The sequence below is a fragment of the Hippoglossus stenolepis genome, chromosome 15 (genome assembly GCF_022539355.2).
Source record: "Hippoglossus stenolepis isolate QCI-W04-F060 chromosome 15, HSTE1.2, whole genome shotgun sequence".
In the NCBI taxonomy this organism is placed as follows: Eukaryota; Metazoa; Chordata; class Actinopteri; order Pleuronectiformes; family Pleuronectidae; genus Hippoglossus; species Hippoglossus stenolepis.
The window spans coordinates 77,368-88,598 of NC_061497.1; the positions used below are offsets into that span (position 1 = coordinate 77,368).

General features: G+C 39.0%; 1 protein-coding gene across 2 annotated transcripts; it reads right to left on the bottom strand.

The window, feature by feature from the left end:
- Positions 1–224: 224 nt before the first annotated feature.
- smfn (small fragment nuclease) lies at positions 225–6,403 on the bottom strand. Of its 2 annotated transcripts, XM_035179350.2 has the most exons (8): positions 6,106–6,402; positions 5,252–5,335; positions 5,087–5,164; positions 4,841–4,952; positions 4,640–4,748; positions 3,194–3,247; positions 1,767–1,870; positions 225–1,385 (listed from the first exon to the last, which is right to left on the bottom strand). In XM_035179350.2, the coding sequence occupies exons 1-8, from the start codon at positions 6,319–6,321 to the stop codon at positions 1,378–1,380; spliced, it is 765 nt and encodes a 254-aa protein (XP_035035241.1). In that variant the 5' UTR covers positions 6,322–6,402; the 3' UTR covers positions 225–1,377. The 2 variants fall into 2 exon arrangements, with proteins under 2 accessions (XP_035035241.1, XP_035035240.1); XM_035179349.2 differs by lacking the exon at positions 225–1,385 and having other exon boundaries at positions 1,430–1,870; positions 6,106–6,403.
- Positions 6,404–11,231: the final 4,828 nt, after the last annotated feature.

The window sequence follows — 11,231 nt, forward strand, 5'->3', positions numbered from 1 at the left end:
TGTCACAGGTAATGCTCAGAGCATGGTGCATAAGACAACGGTTAGTTTGTAATATGCACACCGATGGGAAGCTGTTCTTTGTCTTTATACATTTGGCTCATCCCTCCCACTCTGGTTGGGGTTGTTACAAAGTCAAAAGGTCAGGATCTTCTGATGACATCAAGGCAACAATGCCTTAGTTAAAGCAATCAGGCCAAGATTCATTCAGTTGTACAGGATACAGCAAGATCAAGGTTACATTGTATGAGATTAAATCATGATCAAAGGGGAAATTAACATGATCATATTGTGGTCAAAATGTTACATTTCCCTTACAGACTGCGCTCATATCTTTCCATTAGTTGAATTGTAAATATTTTTATTCATTCCACATTGTCAGCCCCAATTTCACTGTTCTTCATTTTGCTCTGTTAAGTAGTTGTCTTTACATCCAATGTTGTCTTGAGGCTGAACCAATAAATTGCCAGAAATTGAAGTATTCTGATCATTCACTTAAGTAAAAGTAGAACTACAACAAAATAAATATACTGTTACTAGGAAAGGTCCTGCGTACAAAAATGTACTTAGGTTAAAGTACATAAGTATTATTAGTTGTTAGGGACAATTTTTTACTTCCAAGGACAACAGAGCAAAGCTCTTCTTTAATATACACAAAGGTAAAAATATTAAAAATAAAAGTACTCAAAATGCAGAAAAATGTCCCGTGAGTTCTATATTGTTAGGTATATTATTCGATTAATAATTCTGATGCATTATTGTGTGAGTAGCATTTGTGCTATTATAGTTTGTCATGGTGGAGGAGCTCACTCATCTCTATACTGTTAGTTTATTTTACAACAATGCATAGTATTTAACCCATCAGTGTCTTTATCAATGGCAAAACAGGTCTCTCTTTATAGTCAAAGGTACTGACGGATGACATTGTATCAGTTTGCCACAGTGGATTTTCAGTCATTTTAGAGCCAAATTAATTTTAATGAAGACCTGTCTACAAAATGACTGTACAGTATGTAGCCTAAGGAACAATCCTTGTGTTGGGGTTACTGGTGGTATTGCTATGTGAGGTGACCAGATTTTGCAAATGTACATAATGCAATGAGACAATGTCTAACTGACTTGTTTATTTACCCATTAAACAGGTAACCTTAGCCATCATCGTAACAATTGCCCCCGAGAGAAATTTGGCAGGGGCCGCCACTGGTGAGATGGCTGGGAGACAGTCCTTGACAAGATTGAATGGGATGGGGTCCAGGATGCAGGTGGAGCTTCTCATTCCTTCCGTGAAGTTGAACAGCTCCATCAGGGACAATTGAGAAAGGGGCTGAGGGATGGAAGACGGGGGGCAGGTGGAGTAATGGAGAGGGCGGGGGAGTTGTTTCACTTAACTACAGAAAAGAACAGGTCACACAAAAAACAATTTCAATTCAGGACTGGTCAAAAAGTTTTATAGTCTGATAAAAAAATAAAGTAAAGAAACCCAGATTACAGATGTTGAGAAAATACAAAAACTGCAAAGTAAAAATGTCACTTTCAAATATTACTCCTTTAAATTTAGATTTATTAAATATTTATTTTATAAACTGGTACTAGAATCTAGCTCCCTTTGATGAAACCTCAACATTTACCTTTTGAATAATACTGGAACAAAGTATCAATGGGCATCTATATATGATTACTAAAATCAATGAACGGGTTTCTTTAGGAAATGCAGCAACACAACACTGAATACTGTCGCATTCATATGTGACAATTCTTGTTGCTGTCACCATTTTCTACAACTTTGCACTTCTTCTCTTCGGTTGTTGCTTTGAAGATGTTGGCTCTGTAGTACTGCAGCTCTTTAATGCTCTCTCGGATGTCATTCAAGGCCCTAAAGGAGAAAACAAAAGATGTGAATGAATTCCTTTTGTCATGTGTGTTCTTCTGAACCTTCTTTAGAATTTAATTTCTACTTGGATTTTTTTGCAGGTTTTACTATCAGTTCTCTTAATTATTAAGCATGCTAATTTCAAGAAAGAATAAGTATGATTATGCAAGATACCTCAGCAGACAGGTTTAAAAGTTATTCTGTTGTTAAACTGGAAAATTACCATTCCTTGTAAACATCCATTACAGCTTATGGAACAACTTCATGCTTCAGCATTGACCACCTGTGTTTATTCTGTGTTATGCACAGTTTTGTTTGAACAAGGGATCCAACAATAGTTACATCCAAACGAAAACCAAATCAAACAGGGGAGCAGGTATTCACAGTATAATTATAGACAGTAGGATATGTGCAAAGACGCAAGTTAAGCTCAAGATGATTGTCGTCTGGCTAGGTCAGCTACATTATGTCAAGTAGAAACATCTTTCTATAACATACATTACTCAAACACTGTGATGTCTTCAGGGGCAAACTTGGGGTTCAGTGTCTTATACAAGACTTTGGCATGCTGAATGCGGACGACAGGAATCTAACCGCAGACCGTCTAGTTAGTAGACGACCCGCCCTACCTCCTGAGCCACAGCCGTATATTGCACAAGAGGCACATTCGGGACAGATGTCAATACCAGGTCTGACTCTAACCATCTTCAGTTGTGTTTTCCTCAGGATTAATCTTTATTATTTTTAGTAGTCCTCAACACAAACGTTACTCTGCTTTTCTCTCACTTGCTCTATTTTAGTACCAGTTCTCTGCTACTCTGCAGCATGTGAGGTAACTATGCATTGTCCTTGGTTGGTGTTGATGCAGCTGAAGTTTCCAGTTAAAATGCAGCAGAATCATGAATAGGAATTAATTTCACATGGGTGTGAATCGCGATCACAATTTTATTACAATTAATTGTAGTCTGATGATGCTCCTGTACATTTCCTATTCCATCCTCCTTGCACTCATAAACAAAACCCTGAGCTCCTTAAATTCTTCACCTAAGGCAGCAGCTCACCCTCAACCTAGTGGGCAGGTGTGCCCTGCCTCTCAGCTAGGATTGGCTTCAGTCCCACTGTGACCCTCAATGGATAAGCAGTTTAGCTAATGGATTATGCAAAATACAAAAGAAAATAAATACATAATGGCATTAAAAAGAAGGGTGTCTGGAGGAAAAAACATCTCTTCTTGACTTATTTTTGCAGATGGTGCAACAATATGGATCTATCATTATAGTCTAAACAAACATTACATTATATTAAAGGGGATTTCTAATCATTTACCTGTGGGTGGCTTTCTTATGAGGTGCCATCTTGTATTCCTCTGGAAACCACCGTCTGAAAATGCCCAGAACAAAAACAATCCCAAATTACTTTTCTCCATTAGACTTGTCATACAGAAAGTGTTTTCCATGTCCTGATGTTAGGGATGTCACAATAATTATTTTGGGGCTACGATTGTCGTCAGAGGAAATATCACGATTTTCGATACTATAGAAGGAAAAAGACATCAAGCAATATACAGCCAATAATAAAGATAATGAACTAAAATATTAATTATCATCATCAACTATATCCAGTTAGTTAACATAGTGTAACTTTCGGATATTTCAAAGTAATTTATGTAAGCTATTTTATTTAGTTGCCTTATTGTGGAAGGTTGGTCAGTGAATTGGTTTCCTGTCATCATAAGCAGTGTATCCGTTTGGGACTTTTTTGGTGAAAGTGTCACCAACGGAAGTTGTTCTGTTTAAGTGTTGACTAGTTGTGAAAAAGTAAAGGGGCATACTGTACTGGTTCGGGGGTGAAAGCCACTGCTTCAGAGCTGTTCAGAAACCAAAAGTAAACAAGGATTTCTCCTCTCGCTATGAACTCCTCGTCAGTTACCTCTTCTCAACTAATGTTTCAGTGGCTCGCACACACACAAAACTGATTGGCGAGAGATTTCACCGCACAGCGAACACACAAATTACGTGACTCACAAGAGGCTGGACACCGTAGATAGATATCATAGTTTTTACAATTCTTACGGTTATGAAACCATGACGTTATGAAACCACGTTTATCATAAAATTGGTTCATTGCGATATCCCTACGTGATGTACTACCAAATAGAAACACTAATCTCTGAGTGTGGGAATAATCACAAAACCTACTCAGCAATGCAATGTTAAAAGTGGGCCTTTGATATTTAAACCCATGAACCAAGAGTCTCAGTGGTCAAACTCAAACAAGGCCCAGAGCTGTCACTTTTTATTTGAAATTTAAATATTAATTTGAATGTGGTGGGGTTGGATGTTTATAATTGCAATGTATTTACCTGTTTGAAAACAAGATATACATAGATACAATATAGAAGTGCAAGCGTATTGGAGCGTCTGAAATAGTCAGAATACATTACAAGAAAATTGAAAATCATGTCAAAGTCAGTTGAAAGTAACAGTCCAAACAAGGCCTTAATTAGACGTGCAAGGAAAGTTCCCAATAGGCATGCTAAATAGGCGAGAAAAAATAATATTGTATTTATTATTGAGTGTTTCCGTATCATGAGGCTACTTAAAGAGGACAGGTGATAGATGAATGGGAATTCAAGTATTCAAATGCTTCTTTAGACATACGGATACAATCATATCTGAACAAAAACAGAGCACTCAGAAAAGGGTAGAAAGTCAAAGCTAAGAAAGTTTTCATAATTTTTCTCAAAAATAAACACCCCACAATCATACTGGCCTGCAAAGCTCCTTGATTGTGCTGACATCAATGATTCTGTAATGAAGGTGGTACATAAACTGCGACATGTACTTGTCCAGAAACCTCTTGTCAGCATGCACAGAGTTACCTGCAGGAAAATAAACCATTTGACATGATTGTAGGAGCCAAACCAGTTGAATAACATCACATTTCTGCTGCTGGTGCCAAAAAGTAACTCACCAGCAAGGGGACACTTTCCAGGTGGGGTGTGCTGTCGGACAAAGGACAGGAACTCATACTCTGCTTGTTCCAGGGTGATTTTACTATCCCGTACAGCCTGCGTCAGTCCTGACTACAACACAATGGCAAAACACTGGCTGTGAACATCACTTAAAACTGAAGGCTGCTGCACACTAGAGGATAAGCGGGCCGATTTTAGACCTGATTATGCCCCTACGAATTGCATTGACCACATAGAAAGCTTACATTTCCATGATGCTCTTTACACCAGTCGGACATCCCATCAAGCAACTCATCCTGCTGTTTAATTATCAAGTTGGGCCCCTGTCAATCGAAAAAAAAAAAAAGTGTTTACTTTACAAGGCAGTTAGAAGACAAGAGGCAGTCCATGGGCGTTTAGGCTTCTGTTACCTCAGCCAAAATGTTCAGGTCTGAGTCAGTAATAATGCATGCCATTTCAATGATCTGGTCCTTCTCAATGTCGAGACCGGTCATCTAAAAAGTACACACAAAAAACACAAAGATTGAGTCTTCATCTACTATCTGTCAGATATATCAGATATTTTGAGAAGCAAGCATGAAGGAATGAAAACAAATGACACAGATGGAAGATTCCTTCTGGGCAGTTCCTTCCAACCAGAATTTTACCTTTGAGCCTGCTCTCATACATTGCAGTGTCAAATAATGTGAAGTGTAGTTTACAGCAACATTAAAAGGCAACAGTACGTTGTGTATTTATATGGCATCTCTGTGCCTGACTGACAGCAGTACTGGTACCACAGGAGGGGAGCAAGAATCGATGGAAACAAAATTATGCTGTAGTTTCAAATCATGAACACCAGGCAGTGTTGTTAGAAATATCTACTGTTACCATATCTGAATAACATTACTGCTGCGGTCAGCAGTGTGATTGTGTGCTTTACCACACATTCAACAACTGGAGTTCAAGCGGAATGTTTGTGTACAAAATGTATTAAGCATGTGTTAAATATTGTTTAAAGGCATGGTAGCATGCTACTCTGTACGCACCACACATTGCTACGCTGCAACCATATGTTAATCTGTATGAATTTAACCAGCGTTCTTCAGAAAACAAAGGCAGGAAGGCAAAACGTTAATACATTTTGTATTTTAAATTTAAGTTACATTTGGTTCTGTCCTTCACATCAGTTAGTGACACACAGGTTGTTAAATAACATCGCCCATTAATTGACGTGGCACTTCATATCATACATGCATGGCAGATACCCATCCCAGTGACTTGCCTCCAGGTCAACCCACACCATTCTCTGGGAACTCGCGGGGAACGACATGCTGGTTTTTCTGGACACCTGAAAGTAAAAACCAAATCTGTTAAAAATGCCGGTGCCTATCTCCGGTGCGGTGGATGAGTTGACACTGCTCAACGGCCCGTTTCTCTGCACAACGCTGTGACCTAAATTGCACGCTGCCCTAATAAACCGAAGGACGGACTGCCTCATGAATAGGAACTCTCGTGTAGCAAGAAGCCTTATTGGCAGAAGTTGTATCTGAACTGTCGTAAAAATACTAACAATCACGTCAATGCCGTCTTCTTCTTTGGATTGGGCAGACTAGACACCTCGATTGCGCATTGCTGCCCTCTACTGTTTATTGAGAGTATAGGGCATTCTACCAGCATCTTCATTTCAGTCCAATTGTCCAGGTGGAGTAAAGTTTGCAGGGTAAATAGTCTATTCAGGAGCTCCCAGGTCGTAAAACAGCGTCTTTCTTTAATTGAGTCAATTTTGCACTGAATGAGGATGTGTCTGATTGTCCCTGAGCCTCTATGCTCACAGTTGTCCTACAATGGACAACCTGGTTGAATTAGAAATAGAATTTTTCCTCTTACAATCATAACTGGTTTTAGCTTTTTACCACTGTTGGATTGAATTTAAAGTATAAACTCCCCTTCTTTTTTGACAATAAGTTTGCTATCATTTATTTTACTTTCTTATTTATAATTGATGAATATTCTGACATTGCATATTGTAGTGCAATTTCTATTATTATTATTATTATTATTATTATTATTATTATTATTATTATTATTATTATATGAGTTGTTGCTTATCACTGTTATTGTTTCAGCTTAAACCTGATAGTACACAACTCTTACAGGTCTCTCTCTCTTCCACTTCCCTTTTTAAATAACTGGTCTATCTTCAATTCAATATTTATGTTCTATTCTTATTATCTTCTGTTATCTACAGCCTCAGTTCCATTAAAGTGGAGGACAGGAACTGATCACATCCACTCCTCATCCTTCTTTTTTTCTTTTCTGCTTTATGGCAGGTGGAAACCAACATTAGGTGCATTATATCCACTCATCATGTTGGACGTAAAAAAAAAATACCTCCATACTACGTATGTGAGTAGTGTTATGACTCTGAGTCATATTGTGTGTATGTGTGTGTTTATGTGTTTTATGGTGTTGTTCTCCCTCCCTGCCTGAGGGTGGTGCTATTCACCCTATTCTGTGGTTTTGCCTTTGTCCGAGTTTCAGGTCCGGCTGGTGATTGGAGTGGAGGCTAATGGAGCTGACTTTAAAAAGTCACCTGCCGATGCCGGTTGTCCTTGGCCTTTTTTCTGGCTCCCAACACGACCGTGCCTTCGTTTTCTGAAAACTGTCTGATCTGTATTGTTTTGTGATCGTTACATTGTATTGTATATTGAGTATTTCTTTGTTCAATGCCTGTGAATAATATTCTGAGCAGTCCTGGTAGTTGTAGGGGTGAGAAGCCCTTTTGTTTTTTCTTTTTCTCCTGTTTATTTTAGTGAGGTAGGTAAGATCCCTGTGTTTTCTTTTCTTTTGGATACAGGTTAGTTAGTTTGGTATCATAGATTGTTGTGTTTGCTATTTTGGCTGTGCTCTTCCTGACATATTTTCTACCTGATTTATAAATTAAATCACTTTTGTTTTGGACAGCAATTCTGCTGTGGTACTGGTCATACTTGGGAGTGGGGAAAGACGGGAGTCAAACTTATGTTATGCTCAAGTTTGTCCTAGGCCGGGCTTAACAGTAGGCATATTGTACTTCAACCGGATATCATCCATTATGAAGACTGATCTCAACAAAAAGAAGACCTCGTGTATGCAGCAGCATGTTTGGTGCCATTCTTCAGGATGTTAAGGAGACTGGATAACAACATCCTTAATTCTTTAATGAGATAATGTCAATAAACCACCTTCAGTTTCCTCTGAGATGACAGACCAACAGAACTTGATTATCTTTATTCTCAGATTGTGTTTCTTACCTTTTACTTAATTTCTGTTGTTTTTAGAGGTGGTAGTAACATTCTTAAAACATAATTTATTTTTGAATTATTATATATAATAAATTATTAAACTAGAATGAGTTGATGGATCAAATTCAGCAGTTACAACCTTCACAGGTAAGTGTTTATCAATGTGATGTGAAGAGTCCTCAATCGTAAACAGCTGGAACTGTCCAACCTGAAATTAACCTGGATTAAATGTGTCTATAACAAATGTTTACTGCTGTTAACAGTATAGGAATACATATTAGACATAGAAACTCTTAAGTTGTAGCCACAGTTTGTGATTGAACAGTGTGTTAAATATACACTCACCGGCCACTTTATTAGGCACACCTGTTCAATTGCTTGTTAACACAAATAGCTAATCAGCCAATCACATGGCAGCAACTCAATGCATTTAGGCATCTAGACGTGGTGAAGACGACTTGCTGAAGTTCAAACCGAGCATCAGAATGGGGATGAAAGGGGATTTAAGTGACTTTGAACATGGCATGGTTGTTGGAGCCAGACGGGCTGGTCTGAGTATTTCAAAAACTGCTGATCTACTGGGATTTTCATGCACAACCATCTCCAGGGTTTACAGAGAATGGTCCGAAAAAGAGAAAATATCCAGTGAGCGGCAGTTGTGTGGACGAAAATGCCTTGTTGATGTCAGAGGTCAGAGGAGAATGGGCAGAGTGGTTCGGGATGATAGAAAGGCAACAGTAACTCAAATAACCACTTGTTACAACCAAGGTATGCAGAATACCATCTCTGAACGCACAACACGTCGAACCCTTGAAGCAGATGGGCTACAGCAGCAGAAGACCACACCGGGTGCCACTCCTGTCAGCTAAGAACAGGAAACTGAGGATACAATTCGCACAGGCTCACCAAAATTGGACAATAGAAGATTGGAAAAACGTTGCCTGGTCTGATGAGTCTCGATTTCAGCTGCGACATTCAGATGGTAGGGTCAGAATTTGGCGTAAACAACATGAAAGCATGGATCCATCCTGCCTTGTATCAACTCTGAACTTGTTTTGGAGTAGTGAATCAGACTGGAGTTCAGTTAGTTCCATTTGAAGCTCTTCACTTGCTGTATCTACAATAACAGAGAAGAGCTGAGCAAAAAGCTCAAAGGCTGTTGCGTTGTCTCTCAAATCTTCAAAGTGTCTGTCAAACTCCTTCTCAAGATTTCTGAGAATGTCGATGTACTTCTGTCAATTCTCTTCCACAAAGCCTACCTCTCAAAGGCCAAATTTCCTAAATGTGGAGACAAGATAAGAAAAAGAACAGTGTAATATCCGGGTATAAAAAACAGGGAAATTCGCCTGGAATAGATTATAATATGGTATTTTGATATAAATAATAACATCATTAAAATGTTTGTATTATTTTTGTTATCATTTGAATGTTAAAAGTAGACCTGCTGAGACATGTCTGCTGAGCAATAGCAGTTTTTGCTTGAAGTGATCAAACATCCTTGAGCAATTTATGATTTGCTCAAGGATGTCTTGAGCCATGTCTTTGATGCGAAGGGTAACAGTGATCCGGGAAAAGCTGATCTGGGAGAAAGCCTGCGCCTGATTAGGACACCTGCAAACAGTTTCAGCAGCTATGGTCAGATGCTGTTTCACAAAGTCCCTGCTTGAAAAAGCTCATCCACTCTTCGCAATCAGAGCGGATATCTGATAACTTGCTCCCGTTGCATTCTCTTGTGCTGATGACGGCTGCAACAGAGCATGTTGCTGAGAGTTAAGTTGAGCTAGCAAGTCAATAGCTTTATCCTTTCGGTCCTCGTTGCTACTTCAAAAAAATTAGGGAATGCTTTGTTTCGTAGTGGCGGCAGATATTATATTCTTTTAAAACATCAACTCTCTGTCTGCAAATGAGAAAAACTGCGGTTGAATTTATTTCTATAATAAAATATTCCTCCTGACAGTTTTTTCTAAACTTCCTCTTATCAGTGTGTCACTGCTTCATTCGCTCCATCATTTACCTGCCTGGCTCGTGATGTTGTGAGGCAGTGGATCTTTGCTAACAAAAATGCCACAGCGCCCCACAATTTCCCCTATATAAAAGTGTGGTTAGATCTGGAACTGCAGTGAGCCTTGAAAGACAGCAGTTGTGGCAGAAAATAATTCGCCCTTCTTTCTTTTAATGTCATGTTTGTCCCAAGGGTTGAACTACATGACAGGCCAAAACAAATTGCGCTGCCCTGATATAGACCAATATCTATTTTAAATACCGACTATTTGCATTGATTATCACTAGAAGGCTTGAACATATTGTCTCTGAACTAATAGAAGCCAACCAAACAGGATTTGTTCAAGAAAGACAAACACAGGAAAACATTAGGCGGACATTGCATGTGGTAGACCATGTAATGAAGGAACATATCAGCACAATATATGACATTAACTATGGATGTGTTACTAAGAAAATTAAAACAGATCTTAACTGATCTTAACATTGCTGCCTCTAGATATGTCTGTACCTATTCTAGTCACTTCCTGCTGCAGTTCCCCCTAAAGATTTCAGTGAATGGTATAGGATGATTTCAAGATTTGTGTGGCACAGTAAGAAGCCCCTGGTTAATGGGACATTACAATTACCTGAAGAAAAGGGTGGATTCTCTCTTCCATGCATTGAGGACTATTTCATTGCTGCCCAGCTGGAACCACTAGTATGCTGTTGCAACCCTATTAAGCCAGATGGAAAGATTAGGAATTATAGCAATTCGAATCACCAGCAGTCTATATTAGGTAATTACAGTCATAAGGATACTTATCTGGATAAATCAAACCAATTGGATTGAGGTTGCCCTCAGAGTATAGTTCAAGACTTGCAAAATGTTTAAACTTGAGGCATTCAACATCCATAAGGGGCCATTTAGGGGTTCAGTATCTTGCCCAAGGACACGCATGCAGATGGGTAAGACTGAGGATTGTACCGCCGAACTTCTGGTTGGAGGACTACGCTCTACCTCTAAGCCACAGCCACCCCTTTAAGCGGTGGGCATACAATGCGGTAACAGTTTACTGTGCTATAACCACTGGTAATGACTTACAGCATTTTACCCATCTTTCAAATGACTACATCCTTGAAA